We start from the raw sequence: 27,284 nt of genomic DNA on the forward strand, positions 1-27,284 counted from the left end.
CGTAGTTGCAGCGCCCCCTGGCTAAATTCATGGTAATGAAAGAAAATAAAAACACTTTATGATCACTCTTATACCGTAAAACGTATATATGTATATATATAACTTGTTTCTCCATGAAGTATCTAGACGTGCGCTTGTAATGCGTTACCGGTCCATTTTATCCAATGGAAAATAAAGCGCCGTCTTGGGGAACGCCACGTGTTAGCCAGCGCGCTTGCTTTCGGCATCCAATCCAATGCGTTCGGACGCCAACGCTAGCCAAAGTGCTGCGCGGCACGCTCCGCTCAGGCAGCTTCTAAGCGGACCGTGTTCCTCGCTCCGCTATCCCGCTTACGGCTAAGCGGACGGCGCATGCGCATTCGCGCTTCCGCTCCGCTTAACTGCTTAGCGGAGCGTAAATACGCTCAACTAAAACACTCTTATGAGGCACGCCGTAGTGCGGGACTCCGGAAATTTTGACCACCTGGGGTTCTTTATCGTGCACCTAAATCTAAGTACACGGGTGTTTTCGCATTTCGCCCCCATCGAAATGCGGCCGCCGTGGCCGGGATTCGATCCCGCGACCTCGTGCTCAGCAGCCCAACACCATAGCCACTGAGCAACCACGGCGGGTACTGTCGTTGCTCTAGACAGCACTGATGTACGCATGCGCATTTGTTGATTCTCCCTACTCTGCTGCAAGAATAAGGTTAGCTGAAGTTCAGCGCTCGACCTCCATGATCGACCTACCTTTTCTTACTTGTCTTCCCAAGTCTTTTTCCTGTTAGCGCAACAATGAATTCGTTAGATCTCAACCATCTCGCACAGCAACAAGTTCTACTCATACTATGTCTAACGAAGAAGCCCCATGTGAAGAAGCTTATTTTTCTTTATTTTCATGGAAAGTAGACTACGGGATAATTATGGCAGCGGAAATACGAATTCAATGCGTCACTGTTTAGGCGGGAAATAACCATCCGGCGAGCGGCGTTTATTCATCGGATGACTCGCTGCCGCTGGTCGTAGAGCTGCGCCTCCTTGTGGCTATGGCAGCGGTATTCTGGAGCTCCACGCTGATCTGGCGCCGCAGCAGGGGAAAAAAGGAACGCCACAGGGTAGCCTTGCTCTGGTCCGAGTCCAAGTACACGGCTGATGCCAGGGCCTCGAAGGCGTCCGCTAGGGGCTTGGGAGGAGCACCAATCCGGAAGCCCGGATACTCCTTGGTGCGGGAAGGTTAGAGTGGGTGATTGGATAGATAGATAGATAGATAGATAGATAGATAGATAGATAGATAGATAGATAGATAGATAGATAGATAGATAGATAGATAGATAGATAGATAGATAGATAGTGAGTGAGTGACTGAGTGAGTGAGTGAGTGGGAAAGAGAGGCAGGCAACGTAAGTTTTTTAATGCTTTCACACACACACGCACGCGACGTATTTGTGTAATTTCAGTAAAAACGTTCTTCCTTCCTTCGGATTAAGTATTTTCGCACTGCTCGCCTCAAGAATGCAGCGCCAACTCGTCCAGCAAACCATCCTTCTGTGTGCAGAGTGATGATGTCCTTATGATGAGTATACCTGATGATGTCCAGACGCTCTCTCGAGCAAAAAAAGAAAAAGTGACTTTTTGCAATGCTTGAGAATTACGACCACAAATAGCAGGTTGAGCTCAGGGGGCAGAATGCGACGTTATTTTTTTCAGCTCACTGTTAAATTACGCGCGAAACGCAGAACTCTCATTGGGCGATTGGCAAATAAAATTTCGATTAATATCTGTGGTATTACACGGGAAAGAACGGCAACTGCTTTCCTTAGCGTTTATGTGCTCGTTGCTCTCTCTCTCTTCCAACCTCAATGGGGGAAGAGAAGAAGAACAATGTGGTGATGGAAATCAAAATGTTCAAAAAAAGAAATAACAAGATCAAACAGCAGTATCAGCGCAACCTATCATCCTCCCCCTCTGTTATTTTAGGACACTGACGTCTCTCTCCATTGCACCAGCTAGCTGATTCGCTTTCTTCTCTATCAAGAGTGGGAAAGAGTGAGCAACGGTTATATTGCCACATGCACTTATTACTTTTCCCGGTGACCGTCTTTTAACGGCTAACAACTGTCCAAAGTTATCGCCCAGCACAAGACGCGCCTTTCTGCATATCTAAAGCTGCTAACCGTGGTCTGTTGCCACCGAACCTTTTTGTGTAATCAGATTGTATGCGCGACGCCAATTGTGGGGTACTTTCTGGAAGGCATGCGGGCACCAGTGATTATGCTGAAACACTCGACGATTCATGCATAAAAGCCGGTGCGCTTGAACCGCAGATCAAATTTCAACGCTCTACGAGCGCGCTCGCCGTTATCATTGTGCTGAGTGCTACTTGCCCTGCTCGACAAAGGTTCGTCCATTAAACAGTTTCGTTACTTGCGTTGTGGCACTGTGGTCGCTCACCGTCGCTACCACAGAGTTTCGCGCAATAATTATTGTACATGAAACTCTGGGGTCACCACAACGTGACATCAACGCTGCTGAGGAAAGCAGTTGTTGCCCTGACGTACGGACAATATGTTCTTGTCGAAGCGTTGGCTCCAGCGACATTCCTCGTTCGACCGCTGGTTATTCACGTGACTTTTTTTCGGCACCCTCAACTCACCCCGTCCCTCAGTTTCCTCACGTATCCAACGATGTCCTCGCTGAGCGCGGAGGACGCGGACCGGAGCAGCTTGTGCATCCCGTGGTGGACCACCACGTACCCGAAGAAGCGGTTGCTCTCGAGGCGCTTGCGCGTCTCGTGGAGCGCCTTCGGCGTCAGGGGATAGATGGTGCCGTACAGGTGGACGGTCAGCAGTTCCTTCAGCAAGGCGTCGCCCATGAAGTCCAAAGGACGCATGTATCCCGGAACGATGCGAGAAGCCGGCGGAAACGACTCGTGGGTGAAAGCCATCAGTAGGAAACCCTGCGCGGTGAGAATATGCGAAAAATGGAGGTCCTTATGGGGCCCCTAGATAGCTTACCAGGTTTGCGCATAGCAAGCGGACACGCTCGGTGCGGGTGTCAGCCGGTGACGGTCATTTCTGCAATGTATACACCGACGTAAAGGCGTGAAAATATATCTGTGAACTCAAACAAAACCCTGCGCGCTACTCTTTTCCGATGCGCCACTTGGCAGCGTACGAGATATGACGTCACGCGAACGGTACTTCTGTGGCACACGCATCGCGGCTGCAGTGCAAGAGTTGCCAGCGGAAGGGCTATGAACTGGCGGATTATCGTAAAATGCAGAGCACGCGGAACCACATCAGGAAATGCTGTCAAAGGCAGTTACAGCGGTCAATCGTAATGTTTTTCTTTTGTCTTCCTGTAACAATGCGTTAGCCGTTTTTTGGATACTTCACACTCTTTCCGGAGCTATCAAATTATAGTATATATATATATATATATATATATATATATATATATATATATATATATATATATGCATCTAACGGTCCTCCTGACTATACCTGGTTCACTGGGTAGTCAGTGGTGGCGCATCGTGCATGCTGTGCGGAAGTAACAGGGTTCGAAACCAACCATCGGTCCAACTTGGGTCAATGAGTGTGTGGTAATACGTAGATACGTGCCGCTCTTCAACGAACTTCTTTCACGCCGGTATGTGTCACTGTGGACGCAGGTCTGTGTACGTATCGAAAACTCTTTGAAGCCGGCTTGGAGTACTGTATGTGCCCATCGGTCTGTGCTGGTCTCCAATGAACCTTTTCGATGTCAACATTGGTAACTGGATATGTGCCAGCAGGTGCGTGCCTCGCTTCAAAGAACGTCTTTGACGTCAACTATATTGTGTGAATAGGTGGTGCCACTGGGAACGTGCTGTTCTACAATTACGAAAAAGATCCCTTAAATTTCTCCGATGCTAAGAGTAATCGAATCCTCGTCACAAGCATTTCTCAAGGACAGCGACTCGACGCCTATAACAGGCTGCCTGGGGTGTGCGCCACTTTTCAATGAACGCCTTTCACGCCAACGCTCTAGCGAGCTGCGCCATGAATCCACCGGGTATGTGACGCTTTTCGATGAACCTCCCGGCAACTTAGGTCACCGAGTATGTGCCGCTCTACAGTGTGCAGCAAGTGAGGAAATAATGATCAGCGTTCGGAGGTTCCGGCGCGCCACGCTCCTCGTCTCGGAGGCCCCGCACGGACTTCTCAGCAGTGTCGCTGAATGGCGCAGCGTGTCCAGAAAGAAGCGCGAGAGAGGAGCCCGGTTGCCGCGTGACGTGTTTCTCAGTGTTCGCACGCATCATCGCGCCGTGCATTTCGGAGGCCACGCACCGGCTCCGCGATAGCGGCGCTAGATGGCGTCGAGTACGTGTTCCTAGGGACTAATTAGGGACGCGCGAGAGATGAGTCCCGCTGCAGTACGTGCCTCGTGTATAACTCGTTTCGACGGTGGCAGTACGTCGTGTCGCTGTAGGTTCAATGATCATGCATTACCGTCGACAATCATCGTGAGATGGCTTGTGCCGCAATTTTTTTATCTACCTTTTACATAAATAAACGACCACTTACTACTACTACTGCTATTACAACGTCTGGAAATTCGCCTTGCAGTAAGAAAAGAAGTGAGAGCGAACAAAAAATTCCGGCGGAGCCCACCTCACGATGACTGTCGACGCTAATTCTATTATCATTCGAGCAATGTAGCGACACACCGTATTGCTCAATACATCTTTATTTATTATCTGTAGTGGCGGAAGCAGGCTGGGAGTGCTAATCACATTATAATACACCCACACGCCACAGCGTTTACAACCTCGCATGCTATAGCTCACTACCTAAGAACAGGGAAAAAGCATTTCCAGCAAAAGCGCGCTGCGCCTTTTTATTTCTGCACTTTGCAAGGAACGCATTTCTTACTGCTCGAACAGGCATGAATAGCCGCAGTGGTGGTAGAGCGGTAAAAGGAAAAGCTCGCAGTCCCGTATCATACGCAAGCACAGTTGAGCGCGAAAAGGCGCACGTATAGAAAACACGGCGAGTTTTTATCCTGATGATTTCGTTTCTAAGGAACATCCTCGACCACTAATCGAAAACAGCGAAGTAGGAGATGGAAGTACGCAAGATATCCATTGCGTCTGTCTACTGCAGCCTCACGCGACACGACGCGCCTCCCTTGATCTTTCTTGCTCCCTCCCTTCCCGAGATTGCCTCACCTTGTCACGAAAAGTGTAGCCCAGGACACGCTCGACCTCGGCGTACGGCTTCGCCGCTAGCAGCAGCTCCGGGTGCTGGGGGTTCCACAGTTCGCGGGGAACGGACATGGTCCACTCGTAGAAACCTGGTGAGACGCTGCTGATCGGCATGTCTGTTTGCTCTCTTCTGCGCGGTGTGAACAGCTTTGTTGAGTTTCGAATGGCTCGTCCACTCTCGAGCGCGCAATCTTCTTTGTCTTCTCCCTCTTCGCTTGCGATGCGCACCAAAGAGTTTCATAACGCGAACACCTGGAACTCGTAAAAGAAGTATACGCTGGGGGTTATTGGATTCCTTCAGCCTGGTTACTGAATTCCTGCACTTTGCGACAGACAGGTATAGGTATAGGTAGAATAAGGTAGGTTCCTGTCTCGCCTCGCTTTAATATAAAAAAAAAAAGAAAACAGTGCGTGACCGACGGTGGTATCGAACCTCTGCCGTCGAGCACAGCAGCACGGTACTGTCACCATTTAGAGATGCCGAAATGCCGATGACACGTAGCCAGCGAGCAATGGTTCACGTTTTACCGCAACATGATCTCGTTGTACATCTCTTTTTTGAGTTTGCAAGCTGTGTTACATGCGAGGCAGTAAAGAAAAAGGTTGGAAGGTGATTGAACCTTTCCTGTCCTTGTCCTGTCGTCTTTCTTGTGTCTGTTGTTTTGCGCTAAACAAAGTATTCGTGATTGAACCTCCAGTTGAAGTAGATGAAGGATCTTCTGCAGCGTGTTGGGGGTGAGGTAGAGTCGTAGTCGCCACCCACCGAACTCTATCGCGTCACTCCTTCGCGCGAGAGTTTCGGAACCGTCGGCGATCGGAAAATACGTCAAGCATATCCAGACGCTGGATTGCATGCAGGAACTTCTTATGGATTTTCTATCCTGGTTTTCGATATCATGCCTCAAAAGGCAGAATAGAACATCCCAATCTGCCTCTTGATGACATGCCTTTGTGGCGTATAATAAAATGAAGAAATGCCTGTGCGGCTTCATGGTTATATAAAGTATCGGGCTTCTGTGCTGGCGGTACCGTGGTCGAATCCTGCCGGCGGACATGTTTGTTTATTTATTTAACTGAAATTTCTATACATAATATGTGTATCCCGAACATAACGGCGACGACAAAAAATTGTCTGGAGTGTCCATAGAACCATATTGCAACAGTCATATGCAGCTGTACACCATACAGCTATACTTCGATATAACGAAGTCGGTTAAACCGGCTATTTGCTTCGTCATATTGAAATTTCTCTATATCGAAATTCCAGCTTTTATGCAAATAAGTACAGTCACCGATGGACATTTCTTAGGGGCCGCAAAATTTTACCCTGTTATCGGGCAATCGGAAAAAGCAAATGTGAATGAGAAAAACAAATAATTTTGTTGAATTTCGGAGCCAGTGACGAAAGATACGGTTTCATGCCACGTCGACGGCGGTATCTTCACATCGGCGGTACGAGGCGAACCCAGTCATGCTATTGCGTCCACCCCGCACCCGTGGCTGATAGTTTCAGTGGGACGACGCTATCATGAAAAACGTCGGCAGCGGGGAGCGAATGCTTCGACCGCCTCTCGCTTCAACGTCGCTGCGAAAGTCCAGATTACGCAACCGCCAGCACTAAACGCGCACGAAGAAAGCGCACATGATTCCACACCACGTCAGCTCGTGCAGTTTTTTCACTCGCGGCAGATTAGCCCTAAAACAGGGATTGCACTGAGGTACGCTGACCGCCATGCGCACAGCCATGGTCGCTCTAGAAGTAGAAACGCATCGACGTTTGACAAACTGCATTCGCATTAACTGCTGCTTGCATTTAGGTAGAGCTTGTGAGCAGTGTAGTGCGTAAACGTAGACATTACCAGATGGTAACGGTGTAATGACCAACGTATCATAAAATATGCTACGTTGAGTTTCGTGCCTCAAAATTATGATTTAAGCGCGGGAAGCCTAACACGTAGCCGGAGCGAGTTGTAAGTTGTGCGTAGTCAAGAAAAGTAATGACAAATTAATTAATTGCTATGTTTAGCTTTAAATTAGGATTTATTTGCTTTATTTTTGCACAAGTGTACTCTCCTTGGACAAAAATAAAGGTGAATAAGCTGCTCTAATTTGCCTTGATGTAATACGTTTGGGCTTTACAGGAGCATAAGGAATAGATTTTACTGACGAGAAAGGAGGAGAGGTCGGCCTGGACAGCATGTCTCTAGCCTGCTACTCCTCACTGGGGTAAGGGGAAGTGGGAGATACAGGGAAATGTAGGACACAGGGGATTATGATATGGTACAATGAACTACTATACAGATGTCCAATAGGCGGATGCGCGCTTTAGACACATTACACGCAGGAGTAATCTTGTCTACACAAAACGTTATAGCGCAAACACATTTCGCACTGTGTTCACCTCTTACAGGTCCTAGAGACGAGGCCGTCTAAGCCAGTCTCACATAAAAAAGTTCAAGAGTAATATTGTGGTGCGTTGGGCATGGTCAACTCTTCTCCACGCACCTAAAGCCTTCCGAAAAGGGGCGTGAGTCCAGGCAGTCAACACTAGACTTAAGTGTCCTTCGCTCGGCCGCATATTGAGGGCACACGCAAAATTTCTGAGCTATTGTCTCGGGAGTGTGACAGACGCTACAGTCAGGGTCCCGTTCTCGTCCAATTTTGTGAAGGTACATCGGTGAGTGTGCGCCACACCGAGCCGTAATCGATGGATGAGTGTTTCCTGGCCTCTCCGAAACCGAAGTGGAAGCCGGAATTGCGAGCCAGCGTCAAGCTGTGGAGGCGCTCTTGCCGATGTTCGGGGTTGTCCTATTGTCGCGCCATGGAGCTTTTGATGGAGTTATGAAGCAAGGCGTTCATCTCATATCGGGAAAAAGTAAGTTTTATAATTTTCCTGTCAGTGTATGCTTTTTTTGCTTTGGCGTCAGCCTGTTCAGTTCCAGCTGTTCCACAATGGCTGGAAACCACTCCAGCACGATGGTATCCCCGGACTGAGACACTTCAGCAAGCAGAGCCATGATGTCATAAACCAGAGGCCTATATGCGGTTCTGTGATTCATATAATTTCTTATGAGTTGCAGCGCCGTTTTTGAGTCACAGAACATTCTACAGTTCTCGGGGCTTTGTTGCACTACGCAGCGGACTGCTTGCTGTTGTTGTGGTTGTTGTCCTGTGTGGCCGTGGCACATACCCAAAGTGGGGGATTGGCCATGAATCGGGTGGTTAAATCAGGTGCAAAAAATAATAATAAGGGAGTTAACAATTTGAACATTGAAGTTTAAAAGTAGACGTCTTGTGTTTGGAGAGAAAAAAATATAATCACAAGAAAACCGGGTATAATATAATAGTAATAATAATAGAAAAGAACTAAACGAAAGCTGTGGTGAGGAGGGAGAACGATCAGTCTAACATGGAAATCGATTGGTTTCAATGAGGTAATTTTGGATTGCCAAGCAACATTTCTGTAACTGAACCCAATAATGGAGGCTCCAAAAGATAGGATCACAGGCACTGATAAATTTAGACTAATAGTGCGAAGCGGGATTTAGAGTAGTCGCTTTTTTATAATAGAAAAACGCCTGCAAGACAACAAGAAATGGTCTATTGTCTCCGCTTCGCCACAGAATGAGCATAATGGTGAGGGGACCAGGCCAAACTTGTGGAGATAGAAGTTTCACGAAGGTATACGGCAGCGCAGTCTCGTGATGGACACTTCAATTTTCCGTGTTCGGCAATAATCTCTGTGCCAAGGGTATAGGAGATGTCCGTAATCCACTGAGTTTGTAATTACGGAGCCTGATACTGCCTGCATTATGACACTCCTGCGAAAACTAGCAGCAGTAACATGAGCAGTCAATGGGCAGTAAGGAAGAATCGGGCCACTTATCGATGCCTTCGCCAGAGAGTCTGCAATTTCATTTATAATTAGTCCTTTGCGGCCAGGCACCCAAATCAAACGCACGCTTCTCAAGTACCCAGGTACCAACGATTAAAATGTCCTCATCACGCGAGAATCACCAGAAGCAGTAAGGGATGAGCACAATGACAACGAATCAGTGACTATCACGGCTGACGTAATTGATGGTCCTAATTTTCGTAATGCTCGCACTACGGCCATGAATTCAGCTAAAAAGATCGGTATAAAATCTGGCAGCCGAATTGAAAATGTCCATTCAAGAATCGGGGAAAATATTCCTACACCTGACTTTTCTTCACATTGTGAAGCACCTGTCGCAATTACGATGTTTGTTTGAAGGTTCTTCAGATGATCTTGTAATATACCGGCTAGAATACGGTGTGGAAGTTATTTTGCATTATTAGGAAAAATGTCATCGAATCGAATATCCGTTGCAACAGCTCTGTCGAGAATAGGAATTATATCGCATATGCGCACGCCCAAGCAGTCAAGTAATTTTTGCACGAATATAATTTGCGGAATAAGTAGTTGCGGCCAGTTGACACCGAAAATCAACACAGGTTGGGAAATAAAGATCTGTTTGGGGATGTCGCAGCGGTGATTCATAAGTCCTTAAGAATGTCTGCACTGTCAAAAGCCGGAACCTGCACGAAAGAGTAGGAACACGGGATTCTAGATAGAGAATATAATTTGCAACAAAGTTAGGAAGACTTAAACACCGACGTAATGCTTCTCTCTCTAAGAGGATTAGAGGACGGGACATGTAGGCTGGAACCCCAGAGAAGAGCACGCAACAAAATTCTAATACAGGGCGAACGTACATATGATATATCATTAGAAGTGTATCTCTTCCCAATCCTATTCGACGACTGCTCAGCCTACGCAATATGCCAATTGCACGGTTACCTTTTCCAGTCACATGATCTATGTGGGCGCCAGTTGACAGCGGCGTTATAAATAATTCCGAGGTATTTAACAGATTCCACCTGTGGTATGTCTTGAAGGTGGTAAGACAATGAAATGTGCACTATGTCATGTATCGGAAAAACGAGAACAGCACATTTGCTGGCATTGAGTATAAAGTGATTAACATCTAACCACCTCTCCAGAGCCCAAAGGTAAGTTTGCAGTCGTTGGTATAGCGTGTGGATGTCGTTTGCAGATGCGAAAAACACAATATCGTCTGCATAAAGATAAACTGCATAAACTGCATAAACTGCATAAACTGCATAAACTGCATAAACTGCTTCTCGAACGCCGGTCAACTCAGCTTGTTCTTGTTCTTCTTCTCTAATGAGATGGCACAGCCCACTCTGGAGGATCGGCCATGAATCGGGCACTGAAGGAACTGTTAGCATTTTTTTGAATAAATTAAGGTGAACTGAAATAAGTGTCTTGAAAATGGGACTTAAAGTGTCTACGGTTACATATATGAATGATCAATTATCTAGATATTTTGTGAATTTTGTGAACATTATAAGTATTTAAAAGAACTTAACATGCTGTTGACGATGTTGTGTGTCCAACGTTCAGGAAACCAAGTTTCCTGAACGTTGGTTCTAAAATGTTTTTCCTTAAAGAAAAAAAATTGCGGCAGAATGAGAAAGAAAAATGATTTATGGTCTCATTTTCTGCAAAGATTGAGCGCAGAGGGGAGGGTGCCAGACCAGTCCTGTGACGATAAAAGTTTAATGCTGGTATTCGACAGCGTAATCGGATAAAAATTACTTCAGTTTTTCTGGTGTGAAAGGAACTTTTGTGCCAAGGGAATAGGAGGTGTCGATAGGAGCTGCGCGATTCCTATTCCAAGTACCGTATAAGCTGCCGCGGAAGAAGTATGTGTTACAGTACCATCTGCAAAATTTTGTTTGGCACATCTGCACTTGCAATCAATGCAGGGTAACGCGAAATGCTTGAGCCCAGATAGGATAGGACAGGATATCCTTCTACGAAGGCGCGTACCCACTGCGGGGGATTGGCCAAGATTTGGATGGCATTAGGAAGACGCTGTTAATACAAAAAATGGTGATAGTGTCAGGTAGAAATGAATAAAAATAAAGTTTGAAGAATTTAAGAGGAACACCTTGAAACAATTATGAAGTCCTCCACGGCTGTGCAGACATCCCTGTGGTAGTTTCCAAGAGAGACAGCTCCTAGAGAAAGAATACTTAGAATGGAACAATTTAAACCAAGTTTCGTGAACGTTGGTGCTAAAATGTTTTTCCTTAAAGCAGAAAAATGGCGGCAGAATGAGAAAGACAAATGTTTTATTGTCTCATTTTCTGCAAAGATTGAGCGCAGAGGGGAGGGTGCCAGACCAGTCCTGTCACGATAAAAGTTTAATGCTGGTGTTCGACAGCTTAATCGGGTAAAAATTACTTCAGTTTTTCTGGTGTGAAAGGGATTTTTGTGCCAAGGGAATAGGAGGTGTCGATGTTCTGAAAAATTTGCTTTAGCAGAGTTAAAAAAGTCTTGTGCAATTGCATATCTCCTGAATCTAGCTCTGGTTGGGTAAGCTGATGTAGGAAGTAATGACAGTACAGGGCCATTGAGGGCCGCTCTCGCGAGACTGTCACCAATTTCGTTCATTTATAATCCCTTATGACCAGGCACCCAAAGTAATGTAATTAAATTTATGTGGGCAGGCATTGGAAAACGAAGTGTACGTAAAATGTTAGTACCACTATTTGTTGTGAGCGATATATATAAAGATAACGAATCCGTTATTATGATTACCCTCGATATTGAAGAATTTAGTTTACGTAAGGCTAACAGTACAGCTAGAAATTCAGCCGGAAATACGGATAAGTAGTCCGGAATCATGATTGAGAATGACCATGTCTAGCGCAGGAGCGACAATGCGAATACCAGAATTTTCTCCACACTGTGAGGAGTCTTTTGCGATGACCCTATTTATATCTAAACTCAATAAATGGTCTTGTAATAGTCCATTTAATATATCCTGAGAGAGCAGTTTTGCATTGTTTGGATAGATGTCATCAGATGATTTGTAGACTCTCCGTCACATCAGAAACAGGTGGCACCTCCTAAATGCGTACATTTTAGCAAGCGGCATTTTCGACTTCGTTATTCCGGGGATTGAGAGTCTCACCGTCGACTTTGCTGTCGTCCAGAGTGGAACTTTCGGTCTAGTGCGAAGTCCGACGGCTGGAGATCTTGTTGCGACAACACGACTTCTGAGTAGGCGGCGTAAGGCCGTATTCTTGTGACGTTAGTCAGTGGATGATTCCTGTGCCTTGTCAAGACCGTTAGATGCACTCGTAATGGATCATGTTGTACATAAACTAGAGCTGAGCACGCGCGTGCCTCTGCAATAGTGCCCCAAGTAGACGCACATCGTGGTAGTCCTAGGCTAATTCTGAGTGCTCGAGCCTGAGCACTTTCAAGTGTGCGTACGACAGATGTATACTAATCCGAGAAAGTACAGGCGCACTGTAGCGGATGTATCCGACAAAATGTGCCTGGTAGAACTGCAGAACAGATTATTTCGATGCCCCCCCCCCCCCCCCCCCCCGATCCTCCAGACATGCGTCGAATGACTTGAGCAATGTTGTCCAGCTTTTTTTCTTAATGCGGAGATGTGCTTCGACGAAGATAAGCCACAGGCTTTGCAGGGTTAAAGTTGCGACCTGCGGAGTGCGCAAACATAAACATTGGGTGAGATTACACGTCGTATAGGATGAGAATAAATATTTTGTCATTAAGTTTTATTGTATTCTATGCGTACTAAAGAAGATCGTACGCATTGTATTTAATTTTATAACAATTCATCTACCGCTTTACTAAAGACCTGCTTTGCGTAGACTCCACCACGTGAATTAACCCTGAAATATTTTCTCGTTTCTTCTTGTTCTACCATGCTTCGTGGATAATCCCCGTTGTAGGCATTAAAAAAATATTTCCCAGTTTTACGTGCCAAAACCACAATATAATTATGAGGCACGCTGTAGAGCGGGGGAATCCGGGTTTATTTTGACCACACGTAATTCGTGAAAGTGCACCCATTGCACAGCACATGGGCGTTTTTTTTTTTTTTTTTTTGCATTTAGCCCCCCATCGATATGTGGCCGCCTCGGCAGGGATTTGACCCTGCGCTGTCGTGCTTAGCTGCGCAAAGCCAAAGCCACTACGCCACCACGACGGGTAATCCGTTGTGGGTGCGTGGCGATGTTTGGAATAATCATCAGCATCAGAAGCGCCGCTTGCGAGCTTCGCGTGTGGCCCGTGGCACGCGGCCGTCCCATTCGGTCCTCGTCCCAAGCGGAAGGCCAGGAAAGGCGCCATGGCTGCGGTGAACATAGTGGCTCTGCTGTTCATAATCGTGTACTACTTCACAGTCATGATCGTCGGCGTCTGGGGAGGCCGCAAGGTGCTCCCGACGCAGAGCCACACGATCGGCCCGCATGGGTCCCGAATATCCAGGCGGAAGAATGAAGACGACGACTTCCTGGTCAGGGTGTTCGTCGCCAACCGGCAGTTGCCGCTGCTGCTCGGCGTCGCGTCCATGACCGGTGAGTGAAATGGGAGCGTAGTGTAGTGCGTGTTCGGGGCCTCTGAGATTTGTGCGCGCTGGCGGGTTTTGCTCCAGTCGTCCCTTTCACGAGACCTTCATTTGAGGGATCGCCAGCCGTTCGTGCGCAGGCGCGAGTAAGAGCGGGCGCGAGAGTGAAAATCTGGGGGCTTTTGCTCCTTGAATACATGACTCTGCCTAGGTACTATAGTATACGGAGGTTTGTTAGCGCGCGTTGTACGTGCTTGTCCCTAGGCGTGCCGGCATTGCAGAGTGAGGTCAACTTTACGCTCGGACGCTGGCTACTAGCACGGTGAAATAGGTGAAGCAGAGGTCACTGCCGCCCCATTTGGCGACCGCTGTGTCGGACATACTGTCTCGCACCTGCGGCGCTCGTGCTAAGCCAGTCGTGCCGGACCATAGCTTTCTCGCACCTTAGGGCGGCGTACCTTGGAAATAACAACACAGATGTTTCCGTATCAGCTGACTGCAGTAGAGGCCGGGCCGCATATATTGAATATCTAGAAGTCGGATGGCCTTAGCAACCGCGTTTGAACGCAAGTGGCTGAAAGGCCGCCGGTGACGCTTGACGCCCCTGCAGCCGCTATGAGGATACGTCGCGCTACACTAACGCCTCGTACGCTAACCTCACGAAACGTAACGTTAACCTAACCTAACGTTAACCTAAGCAGACGTGGCCGAGACGCGAAGACAAAAATTCGCACGGCGTAACCACTGTGAGAATACGCCGCGCCACCCTAACGTCTTTTACGCTAACGTAACCTAATCTAAGGTAACCTAAACATAACCTAAACCTAAGCTAACCTAACCTAACGTGGGCGAGACGCAAAGCCAATAATTCTCACGGCGTGACATAGGCAGTGTACAGCTGGAGCAAAACCTGTTAACGCGCGCAATCTTGGAGGCCATGGCGTGTTCTCCGAGGTTTTCTCAACCATTCACTACGTGGTGTCTCTACTCAACACTACGAGTCCGGTAAAGACTTAGTACATCGGTCGTAATATGAACGCCAAGATATTTACCCGCAGCAAAAGCCGCAGGGAAGGTCTGCCTTTCAGAAGCGCTGGGATTAAAAGCGTATGGAAGCATTATTGGTCACCTGTCGAGACAAGCAATATGCATTTAGAATACTGGTAGAAAAAGGAAGCAGGGAAGAGATTGATAGAACTGGAGTAGTTACAGGCATAGGCAAGGGTACATATAGAAACAGAGGTTTTAATGAGTGAATTATCAAGGAGGTATAGGCAAAATGTCAGAATGCTATATATGTGTATAATACCTGGTAAAACAGGCTAGGTATCTCTCGCCGACATACTTCGAAGGGGATGCCAGTATAAATATTTATCGTCATGATTACTGCTGTTAGCAATATAATTATCGTCATCAACACTACCGTTATGCAGATAGGAGTAGTCGCAGAATAGTCGGAGGAAGAGAATGCAGCCGCCGATACACCAGTGTCCGCAAAGGTTATTGTACCCAATTAAACAGCTAAATTCCGAGCAGTAAAGAAAACACAGCCTGTTTAGCAGCAACTCCAAGACTAGCACCGATTTCAATATGTCCGTCCTGAATGTGCTCCGAAGTGCGTCGATGTCCAGTTCACAGTTTCTGAGAAGCTTCCCTCTCGCAGTTCGGGACGCTCTTTAACTGGATTGTCAGTGCCCTCCTCAGCCGATTTTGGGTACTGCTGTCTCGAAAGTGGTGCTCAGTCACGCTATTTCTTCTAAACATACTTGAGTATACATGCTTGCAGCTTCTTTTTCGCAATTGCAACTTGCTCCCGGAAGTTAATAAAAAAAATAATTGAACAAACATTGGCTTGCGGACATTGGCTCCATGACAGGTTCGCCCGAAGGGCGAAGCTCTGACTGCGATAGCAAGGCTTCGCGTTGTGCTGGAACCCCTTGATATATATATATATATATATATATATATATATATATATATATATATATATATATATATATATATATATATATACAGGTTTAACGTTTTGAGAACGTTTGAGATAAGATCCACGTGCTGTGAATGTTATGTTTCACGGCATTTGTTTGCGGGCTGCCATTCTCAAAAATTCTGAGGCATAATTTAGTCAGGAACGTGAAAGCGAGTCCAAGTAAATTTTTTACTTGAATGGTATAACTTAATTCTACCTTTCGTGCGGCATACATGTGCCAAAATACACGCGGCACCTGACAGCGACGCCGACAGCGAAGGCGAAAATTCGCCTGCACTGTGAATATGATCGCTATTGGAATCATAATAATTGGTCGATTCTCTTGAAATTAGTTACGTGGGCATTGTGACTTCTTGTGCAAATAATTTGCGCCTTTGCAGGAATCCATCCGAGGATGCGGAACAGCGGCGTCACAGACGATTTAAAGAAAATGTATAACCGTTAGAAGTAAATAAAGAAAAATAAAGGAAGGAATGTAAAACTGGGGCTACATATGCAGTATATTTTAGGAAGAGTTGCGGCCGTATAAAAGGACGAACACAGAAAAAGATGTAGACGGAAAGAGCGCTGGAAAGAGCCGCTGTTCACGAACATATAAGATTCTAGGCAGGAGCGAGAACAAAATAGCACGTGAGCTTCTAGAAGCTTTTTTTACATCAAGGAAACGGGCGACGACTGCGTAAGTTTCACTTCTATTACCTTATGCGGAAAACCATTTCCTGCGCAGCTTTTCTTCACCTGAGGCAGGCTTGATCTGCCAACTCCCGTTCCTCGCCCCATTCTTTTTTTTTTTTTTTTTGGCGCTTGTAAACACTGCCTATATATGCAGCTTCGAAACGACTAAAACCAGTTTACAGTTCGTCCTTTTATACGCGCAACTCTAACATAGCCACTCACCAACTCGCTCTGCAAGAAGTTGCTCTAAATATATGGAGTAAACTATGTTTTTTTAGTGTGTTTTTGGCAAGAGCGTTTTTTGATAGGTGTTCACCCGATTCTAATTAGACTTCATGCTCTTACAGCAACCTGGGTTGGAGGCGGCTATCTAAATGGCACCGCCGAGGCAGTCTACAGGTACGGCATCTTAAACTGCCATGCTCCGATTGGATACGCTATGAGCCTGTTTCTTGGTAAGTTTATGGCAGTCATCTTGCTTCCGTGAATAGAGGGTGCGCCGCACAGCGTTGTAGTAAACCTATTCGTTGTAATGTTGTGATGGATGTGAAACAATCACACAGCCAGGTAGACAACCACCTTCCAGAGGCGCGCAGGAGTTGATGGGAACGTTGACTTGTGAGTGGTTGAGACGAGCAAGATAAGTTTGGAGTATTGGTGGGGGAAAAAAGCAGGGAAGAGATGTAACCGGCGTCGTTACAGGCATCGGCAAGTGCACAATATAACTAAAGAGGCTTTATTGAAGATAAAGTTAAATTAGAGATGGGCAAAATGCTACGCTTCGCGGTAGATGTACTAAAACTTGCTTAGCTCAAGCATCCTAGGAGCTCGCTTATAGGCGATTCCGTTAGAAATCATCATCATCACAGGCGCTTAAAGCACGCGCAAAATTTCTACACCCCCGAATGCGAAGTAACGGCCTCGTTCCGCGCTAACTTTCCGGCGTCATCCCATGACCACCGAGCACAAGCTGGCCTTTTAGGAAGAACACTAGGACGGAGTGCTCCGTGACAGTTTGGAAACCTAGTCTTAGCAGAAAGATCAAAATTGGTCAATCAAAAATTGCCGCTTGCATCTTATTATCACCACGTGATAGGCGAGCTGCTTGTCCGGGGGCCCTGTGGCATGGGAGAGAGTAGAGCGGAGAGCTGGTGGCGAGAGCTGATCGTGACGAGGGAATCACTAAAAGCTACCACGAACGAGACAATGTTTGAAATGGTCTGGCAACAGTGTAGGGCCGATATCCCAAGAGGCAACATGTCCGGAGGAAGGAAAGCGAGCATTATGTCACGCAGCCAGCCTTGGCAAGCGAACTCTCCGCTATAAGCCATTCTCTTTGCTTTTTCCCTCGTAGTGTTGGCCCAACATGCGACCTCTCAGACTCTGCGTATTGGCCAAGAATGTTTGTTTATCGGTAGCTTTTAATCGATGCGCACTTGTCCGGCACGAGACCTTCTTTCTTTTTTTTTCTCGCGTTTGGCCGAACGTTGTGTGCGTGCGTGAATTGCGCGAGACACATGTGGGATATTTCCCGTCTCGAAATCTACATTTCTCTAGGTACTACAGTACAACAGAAAATAGCGCGCATTGCTCCTTTTGTCCCTAGCCGAGCTGCGATACGCGGAATCGGATAGGTACTCCGGAATAGGCTAGCTTTCCGGCTAGCTTTTATTTTAATTTTTTATGTTCCTTCACTATTATTCCGATCGCAATGATATGGACACTAAAGGCGTATATCGGTCGTAGTCGTCGCCTTTTTGTTCTGTATGAAGTCCAAGCGCGATAACATCGTGGCCACGCGCCGTATCCTGTGGGTGCGAGTGAAAGCGTGGGATGGGGATGCGAGGATGGTGGCTCGTTCTAGCGCGCAAGGGAGGAAGCGTGCATTCTTCCATAGCGCGCAAGGCAACGGGGGGAAGGGGGTTGTTCTAGTCCGGCGGCGGCCGCGTATGGCGCGGCTGAGCGCGGCAGTGCGGGCCCCATCTTGAAAGCGGTCTACGATGGGTACAGAGTCTATAGGCGCGCCGCGGGCTGATAGTCATGTCGGCGCTGTGTGCACTGCGCTGTCGCCGTTTAGCTCGCGTTGAAGCGAGAGACAGCACGAAAGGCAATTCTCTCGCTGCTGCGGCCACTCTTCATGGCGTCAGCGTACTGACATTGAGTGTTCGCGGTCATCGAGTGAGATGTCTTCATGTGCGCGCTTGTGACGCTATGCTCCTTAATTTAGTTAGTAAGCGAATGTTTACAAGTTTGTACGGACGATAAAGCTACTATACCCTTACTTCGTAAAGCGGTTCAGCAATCTCGCTATCGCAATCGACACTTCGCCTTTTGGGCGAAACTGCGACTTTTAAATTCATATGCCTCTTTGACTCCTATCGTCGCTGTTTTTTTTTTAATTTCCTATGCTTCCGCACCACGGCTGGCGCCGAGGCTTCCTGCGTATACCGTGCATTGCGTGAACATTAGAGAACGCCATGTGGACAAAATTAATCCGGAGCCCCTCACTACGGTGTGCGTCATAATCCGTATCGTGGTTGTGGCCACGTAAAACTAAAGAATTTAATTTCTATTTATATCAAGTTTGAGACTATGTGCAGTATAGACCACAATATGTTACGTATGGGCGTGTATAGTCCGTTCACAATTGCATCCGCTGCGGTGGCTTAGCATCTATGGTGTCGCGCTGCTAAGCACGAGGTCGCGGGATCGAATCCCGGCCACGGCGGCCGCATTTAGATGGGGGCGAAAAACACCCGTGTACTTAGATCTAGGTACACGTTAAAGAACCCCAGGTGGTCTAAATTTCCGGAGTCCCCACTACGGCCTGCCTCATAATCAGGTAGTGGGTTTGGCACGTGAATACCCCATAATTTAATTAATGATCCCCAGGTGGTCAAAATTATTCTGGAGTCCTTCACTGCGGCGTGCCTCACAATCAGATCGTTTTTTTGCCACGTAAAAGCCCAGAATTAAAAAATTAAATTACGGGGTTTTACGTGTCAAAACCACTTTCTGATTATGAGGCACGCCGTAGTGGAGGACTCCGGAAATTTCGACCACCTGGGAATCTTTAACGTGCACCTAAATCTAAGTACACGGGTGTTTTCGCATTTCGCCTCCATCGAAATGCAGCCCAGAATTCAATTCAGTGTTCTCGACTCCAGCGACGCCCTCTCTTTTCCTGCGCAGGCGGCAGTTTCTTCGCGGCCAAGATGCGGCTGACAGGTTCGCTGACGATGCTGGACCCGTTCCAGATGCACTACGGCCGATGGACGGGACTGATGTTCTGCGTGCCGGCCGTGCTGGGCGAGATATTCTGGACGGCCGCCATACTAGCGGCTCTGGGCAAGTGCTGCGCGCAGTCGTCGTGGCGATTGAACGACTGCGGCATACCGCTGTTGAGATAGGAGCTTGAGGGCTACACTACCGGAGTGCTAAGAAAGGATGACAGTTTCGTCAAAGGGCCGGAGCTTTGATAGCGATAGTAGACAGTTTTAGCAGAGCGTTTGCTCGCGCTCCGCTCCGCACACGTTTCACGCGCACCGGTGGCTGCACAGAATGCATTGATTTCGCTTATCTAACAAGCGCGTCTCCCAGAGATGCCACTGACGTGCTCTCAGCTTGGCGGTAAAACGATTACGAAAGCAACTACACGCTCCCTGACGCACCGCTAAATCAGGGTCCTAGCGGAACGTGGTCAGCGTCCCACGTTCCGCTGCCGCTATGTGTGCTGTGCGCACGCGCGTCAGTGTTCCCGGTAGCGTTTTGCTGAGCGGCTGCGTGCCAATTGTTGTGATAGGCCGGTCTGAGCGGAGCGGGCCGTAAACGCTCTGCTAAAACTCTCTAGTGAAGATTAGCGTAGCGCTCGAAGTCTTCAGACGAAATGTTGCCGCTATATATCGCACACCGGACCACTGCCGGCTGAGCAGCTGAGGCAACCAAACATCACCCTGGCGCAGGTATGGGGTGTCTCACAGCTCTAGGCTCGATCGGATCTGGTGCCCGGAACGTGTATTGCTCTCTTTGCGTCATTTGTGTAGGCAAATGTATAAGCGCGCGGAAAGGCACTGGAAAACGAGCGTCGCAAGCAGATATCAAAACGTCTTTGCGTGCAGGCGACACGGCGAGCGTGATCATCAGGGTCGACTCCCAATACTTCATCATCATCTCCGCGTTGGTGATCTTCTTCTACACGTCGCTGGGTGGTCTCTACGCGGTCACGTACACGGACGGCCTCCAGCTCGCCACCACCTCCTTCCTGCTGGTGAGCACATTGCGCGTGACACCGACGCGCACGGCGTGGTATCTATAGCTTCGCGAAATTCTCGGCTGTAAAAAATTGACACGTTTTCATAACTTTTGTTGAGGTGCCCCTGTTGGCCTGTGGAAAAGTACTTCCTCGGGTCAGGCAGGCCTCTGCAATACCACGGTATATATACTCCACAGATTACAGTGCACGTAAGCGGCGCCCGTTGGTTTCTGTCATAACGGTACAATAATAGTGTGATTGTGAAGAGGAAGAAGCGCTATTAAGCACCATAGATAAAACAAGTGTTTAAGGAAGCGCCACTCCTCCTTCCCTGCTGGTTTCGTCCTCTCCAAACTAATACCCTAAACTGCCCGGGTGCGCCCCCAAGAAGGGTCCAAAATTTATAATGAGGGTGTGCATAAAAAGGGGGAATGTTTCGTGTGAGTTATCACGCCGAATATAAAAAAAAAATTATGGGGTTTCACGTGCCAAAACCACTTTCTGATAATGGGGCACGCCGTAGTGGAGGACTCCGGAAATTTCGATCACCTGGGGTTCTTTAACGTGCACCTAAATCTAAGTACACGGGTGCTTTTGCCCCCATCGAAATGCGGCCGCCGTGGCCGGGATTCGATTCCGCGACCTTGGCACCACTACGTATGGCACCACTGCCTGAGCGCTGATGATGTGTTGACCATGCGGAATGCTTTAAAAGCCTGATGGTTCATTGCATTATTATTTCCTACGCTGCCCTTGTACGGCATGCGATGACGGTGAAGAGCAAACGCCAACTTGGCGCCAGGAAGACGACGCTGCGTGGGTGAGCATATTCAGAAGGTCGTTTGCCCCCTTTGTCGGCTAAGCAAACCTGAAGGAACTGCTGAGAAAAAAGTGTACTGCAAATCAAACGAAGCCCGAGCATTCAAGTAAAACGCGGCTTATAGTGACAGCACCGAAACATTTGTTGTGATGATGCATCACCGACGCCGGGGTCCGGTTGCGTGTTCGCACGGACGACCTAGTCGTATACAGCTGCTTCAAGGCTCCAACGCGGACGGCGTTTAAATCTAAAAGGAAATTGACTTTAGTGAAGAGTACTCTGTTTCATAAGCGGCGTTTAGCAGATCCAAGACTGCGAGGTATGGGAACACATGTGCTTGCACAAGGTGAATATACAATGCAATCTTTATTGTGCATAAAGGAAAACAAAGTACAGATAGCAGGCTTACCAAAGCCTCAGAGGGCTTGACTGGCGGCGCCTGACAGTCAGCCCATATAATTCGTATAACACCTTCCACGCCCCATTTGCGTATTGTTGCCCAATGACGGATGCTGAGGACACGAGGCGCTACAGGCGTCGGTAGCAGGCAACAAAAAGCGGACGAAAAACCTTTCGTTGAGATCGCCTTCCTCATTGTCCGATGCGCCAGTAGCTTCCACAGAGCTGGAAGGACCTTCTCATGGGGATTATTACAGCGCCGTCTGCTTTTTTATGCCAGCTGCCGTATTACACTCTCAAACGCCTTCTTATGTCTTGGCAACGACTACGCCTTTTCTTCCGGCAAAAATCCGGCCAGATGATTAGCGCGCGGTCACTAGTTTTGAACCTTTTTTACAATGTATTAAATATCACCTCTACCCATTTAGCACATCACGTGCAAGCAGTGCACCAATTACATACTCGAATGCAGTAGAAAACAGATAGTAAGCGCGGGAGGGAGGAGGACGGCGCCAAGGATAATGAGTGTCGCGGCCTTGTAAACTTGTTTTATCTAGGGAACTTACGGTACAATGGCCACTAGCGGCCACCTGCGCCCCACTTCTTTCGTCTTCGCGACGCCCGAGAAACTCTGGTGAGGCAAGTTCCCAGCAATTAAGAGCTCGGATTCCTTCAGGTGAGCTTCGCGCTCAGGCTAGAGACGAACGAGACCACGTTTGAAACAGATATACTCCGTTTCATACATAGCAGTCAACGCTGTAGAGGATAGAGAAACTTCTTTCAGTGGCTTCGTTCGCACTTGGATATATATATATATATATATATATATATATTGTGAGACGCGGTTTGGGCAGCCAGTCTCTTCTTTATTCTCTCGAGTGAGAGCCCCACCACCAGGCCCCAAAACGGTGATGATGAGTATGTACAGGTGAGAATATGAAGCGTATGAATAATGCTCACACTAATTTCCCGGCACGCGCAAGCGGCCAGCCAGGCCGCGACTTAGCCAGGAGGGGAACGCCGAACGAAGCGTTTTAGGCGCGAAACGTGAACGATCTCCGAACCACGACAACGATGGTCGGAAGAAACGTCTACGGGGGTAACGCGATAGTTCACGGGGGATGTTTGTTCGTTAATAATATAGGGTCCAAGAAAGCGGGATTCAAACTTCTCGCACAAACCGGGTGTGCGAATGGGCGTCCAAAGGAGCACTTCCTCTCCAGGACGAAAGGAGACGTCGCGACGAGAGATGTCGTAACGTTGCTTGCGATCTAGCTGACTGACTTCTGTGTTGAAGCGAGCACGTTGACGGCATTCCTCAAGTCTCGAGACGAACTGTTCGGGTATACTGGCCGAGGTGTTAGTTGGGGCATTGAAGAAAGCGGCGTCGATGGTGAATGTCGGTGAACGGCCGTAAACTAGGTAGAAAGGTGAGTATCCCGTAGTTCGTTGGATAGCGGTGTTGTGAGCAAAAGTCACGAAAGGTAAAAGTTTGTCCCAATTGTCGTGGTTTGGCCCGATATACATTGATATCATATCTATTAGTGTGCGATGAAATCGCTCGGTTAAGCCATTTGTTTGTGGGTGATATGCGGATGTAGTCTTATGAACTGTGCCACAAGCTCCGAGTACTTCTGCTAGCATTGTTGACATGAAAGTCTTGCCGCGGTCACTTAACAGTACACGAGGTGCACCATGGCGCAGCACAATGGCATCTAGAAAGAAGGTGGCAACGTCGGAGGCCGAACTAGAGCGTAGAGGAGCGGTCTCTGCGTAACGTGTGAGCTGGTCAACAGCTGTCACGACCCATCGATGACCCGCTGGCGTTATGGGCAGAGGGCCGACTAGGTCTATCCCAACGATGGCAAACGGTGTCTCGGGACATGGAATGGGCTGTAAAAGCCCAGCAGGAGGCGAAGTCGGTCGTTTCCGCCGTTGACACTGAACGCAAGAAGCGACGTACTTGGCCACAAAGGTAGACATGCCTGGCCAAAAGAAACGGCTCCTAACGCGGTGGTATGTTTTGTGGAATCCCAAATGGCCAGCAGATGGGTCGTCGTGCAAGGCTTCAAGGACTTGTGTGCGCATCGAACGTGGAAGAATAGGTACCCAGCGGTGTCCGTCGGAGTTGTATATGTAGCGGTACAGCACATCGTTGTCAAGCTTAAATAGTCGCAGTTGTCGACGTAATCTGGCATTTGGTGCAGATGTAGTTCCGCACAGGCGTTGGATGATGCTGTTGCAGTAGGAGTCAGAACGTTGACACGAGGCGAGGTGAGTGACGCGATTGGAAGATAACGTGTCAGTAACCGATAGAGGTAATAACGGTAATAACGGGAGTGACGACTTAGTCTCATCATCAAGTGGCGAGCAATGGGGAGGTGTACTCGAAGCTAATAGTGGCAGCGGGCAGCGAGAGAGAGCGTCGGCATCTTGATGCTTTTTCCCAGACTTGTAGACAACGTCAAAATCGTACTCTTGTAAGCGTACCACCCAGCGACCAAGTCGTCCGGACAAATTTTTGATTGACGACAACCAGCATAAGGCGTGGTGGTCAGTTATGACCGTGAAATGGCGTCCGTAAAGATATGGTCGAAATTTTTGGATCGCCCAAACTACTGCGAGACATTCCTGTTCTGTGATCGAGTAATTCTTTTCGGCAGGTGTTAGTGCGCGACTGGCATAGGCAACAACTCTCTCTCGTGAGGTGGTATCACGCTGTAAAAGTACAGCACCGATCCCATGGCCACTAGCGTCGGTGTGCAAGCAAGTTGGTGCGTTCTCATCGAAGTGACAGAGGACAGGGTCGGTGGTTAATGCCTGCTTGAGGGCTTGAAAAGAAAGTTCGCATTCATCTGTCCAAGGGAAAGCAGTGCCCGACGTGAGCAACTTGTGGAGCGGCGACGCCACGGCCGCAAAATGACTGATGAAGCGGCGGAAGTAGGATGCCAGGCCCAAGAAACTTCTTAATTGCTTTTGATTTTCAGGGCGAGGGAAGCGAAGCACGGCAGCAACCTTTTCGGGATCTGGTCGAACGCCATCTTTGCTGATAAGATGGCCCAACACTTTGATGTTCTTTCTGGCAAAATGGCATTTCTTTGTGTTGAGTTGGAGTCCAGCGTTGGAAATGCATGTGAAAACTTCGTCCAAGCGCTGAAGGTGCTGACGGAAAGTTGTAGAAAAAATAACGATGTCATCTAAATAGCACAGACAGGTCTTCCACTTAAGGCCACGTAAAACTGTGTCGATCATGCGTTCAAATGTTGCAGGGGCATTACATAAACCAAATGGCATGACGTTGAACTCATAAAGTCCGTCTGGTGTGGCAAAGGCTGTCTTGTCCTTGTCCGCTTCGTGCATGGGGATTTGCCAGTATCCGGATCGGAGGTCTAGACTAGAGAAATATTCTGCACCCTGGAGGGAGTCAATGGCATCGTCAATTCTGGGCATCGGATATACGTCTTTGCGCGTGATCTTATTAAGGGCGCGATAATCGACGCAGAATCGTACAGAGCCGTCTTTCTTGCGAACTAGCACGACAGGAGACGACCAAGAACTGGAGGATGGCCGAATGATGTCTCTTTTTAGCATGTCATCAACGTTATCCGCAATGATTTTCCGTTCTGCGGAAGACACGCGATACGGGCGGCGGCGTACAACCGAACTGCCTTCGGTTTCGATGCGATGTACTGCGACGGAAGTGCGCCCCAGAAGCTTGGAGTGGACGTCAAATAAGGCTCTGTGTTTGTGCAGGAGTGCCAGAAGGTCTTCTTTCTGCGCAGCGGTCAAATCGGGATTTATCGCGGCCGTTAAAGCAGCGGCAGCAGTGTGATAATCAGTTGTGGTAGACAAAGGTGGTGATTCAGTGTGAAGCGGTACCAGCGAAAGAGGTTCGGTGTCAGTAAAGCATGTCACAGTAGAGCCCTGAGAGAGCACAACTGGCGAAGAAGTAGGGTTATGAACAGCGACTAACGCTCTACCGCCCTGAAATCGAACTAGGCTAGGAGTAAGGCTAAGCCCACCAGAAATGCAGTAACCGCTCGGTGCAAGGAACACATCACCATTAATAATAGTGTCGGAAGTCAGCGTATGAATAATGTAACATACGTAGTAGCACATTAATAGTAGCAATTAACATAGTAACAAACCGGTCGAGGTGGGCTCCATGCGTTATAAGACGGAACAGGCGATGGTCTTGCAGTGATAGGATTCAGGGACATGTGCGGTGCAGGTGCCTGTTGTGGTGGCTGTTGGGAGGGTGGCGCTATAGAGGCAACCTGAGCGTAAGTTGGCGTATGGATAGGGTGCGGGCTCGTGATTTGCGGGCAGGTCACGGCAGCTATCTCTTCCCTCACGATATGGCGTAGGCCGCCACCAGGGGGCGTCAGATGGACCTCAGGACGGTTTGACGAAGCTTGGGCGTGCAGTTCCTCACGGACGATGGAGCGAATCAAAGCACGTAGCTCGCTGTCGTTGGACGCCTTGAAATCAGAAGTGTCAGGGTGTAAGCGGAGCATATGAAGCTCATCGAGACGCTGACACGTAGTGATGATGTCGGCGACGGTAGTGGGATTCAGCACTACAAGAGCATTGAATGCCGCAGTCCCAATACCCTTGAGCAGGTGGCGTACACGGTCACTCTCTGCCATCGAGGTGTTCACGCGGCGGCAGAGGGCGAGGACGTCCTCTATGTACGAAGTGTAGGACTCGCCTGAGTGCTGTACACGCTCAGCAAGCTTCTTCTTAGCGATATCGGAGCGGACAGACGAGTTCGCGAAAATCTGGCGTAGATGGTGTTTAAAGATGCTCCAGTTGACCAAATCGAGCTCATGATTGGAAAACCACGTTTTCGCAACTCCGGTTAGGTAGAAGGCGACGTGAGCAAGTTTTGCTGATTCGTTCCAGTGGTTAAAGTCACTCACGCGCTCGTATAGCTCCAACCAGTCTTCGACGTCGTCGCCTGGAAGCCCAGCAAATACCGGTGGATCCTTCTGAGGGGTGGTGACTGTCCAAGAAGGAGTTCCCGCAGGAGTAGGCAAGGTGGATGTCGTGGTACTGGTCTGCTGGTCTTGCGACATGGTTGAGTGCAGTTGGTAGAGGCGGCGACCCGAGCGGAGCTCCAGGGATGTAGCGTAGGTGAGGCTGGAGAGAGACCTGGAGCGAGAGGGCGAAGGAACCGGACAGCACACTCCACCACTTGTGAGACGCGGTTTGGGCAGCCAGTCTCTTCTTTATTCTCTCGAGTGAGAGCCCCACCACCAGGCCCCAAAACGGTGATGATGAGTATGTACAGGTGAGAATATGAAGCGTATGAATAATGCTCACAATATATATATATATATATATATATATATATATATATATATATATATATATATATAGGCACCTTCACCTTCAGCACTTCTCCATGCTAAATCGCAGCGTGGCCGCGTATGTGCAGTCGAGTGCATGCATCTAGAGACCGCGGCATATGCAACTAAAAA

The 27,284-nt window shown here is 48.3% G+C and overlaps 2 protein-coding genes across 2 annotated transcripts in view; one reads left to right on the top strand and one right to left on the bottom strand.

Moving 5' to 3' along the window:
• Positions 1–851: 851 nt before the first annotated feature.
• On the bottom strand, positions 852–5,781 carry LOC126546451 (uncharacterized). Its single transcript, XM_050194551.3, has 3 exons — positions 5,192–5,781; positions 2,633–2,935; positions 852–1,198 (listed from the first exon to the last, which is right to left on the bottom strand). Exons 1-3 carry the CDS (start codon positions 5,339–5,341, stop codon positions 971–973), a joined length of 681 nt encoding a protein of 226 aa, XP_050050508.1. The 5' UTR covers positions 5,342–5,781; the 3' UTR covers positions 852–970.
• A 7,665-nt stretch (positions 5,782–13,446) lies between these two features.
• Positions 13,447–27,284, top strand: part of LOC126543693 (high-affinity choline transporter 1-like) — a 32,646-nt gene continuing 18,808 nt past the window's right edge. Inside the window, exons 1-4 of the mRNA XM_055077913.2 lie at positions 13,447–13,675; positions 16,678–16,785; positions 19,523–19,678; positions 20,374–20,597. Coding sequence (XP_054933888.2) covers positions 13,447–13,675; positions 16,678–16,785; positions 19,523–19,678; positions 20,374–20,597 — 717 coding nt within the window. The remainder of the gene's footprint in view (positions 13,676–16,677; positions 16,786–19,522; positions 19,679–20,373; positions 20,598–27,284) is intronic.

This window comes from Dermacentor andersoni, chromosome 3, assembly GCF_023375885.2.
Source record: "Dermacentor andersoni chromosome 3, qqDerAnde1_hic_scaffold, whole genome shotgun sequence".
NCBI classification, from domain to species: domain Eukaryota; kingdom Metazoa; phylum Arthropoda; class Arachnida; order Ixodida; family Ixodidae; genus Dermacentor; species Dermacentor andersoni.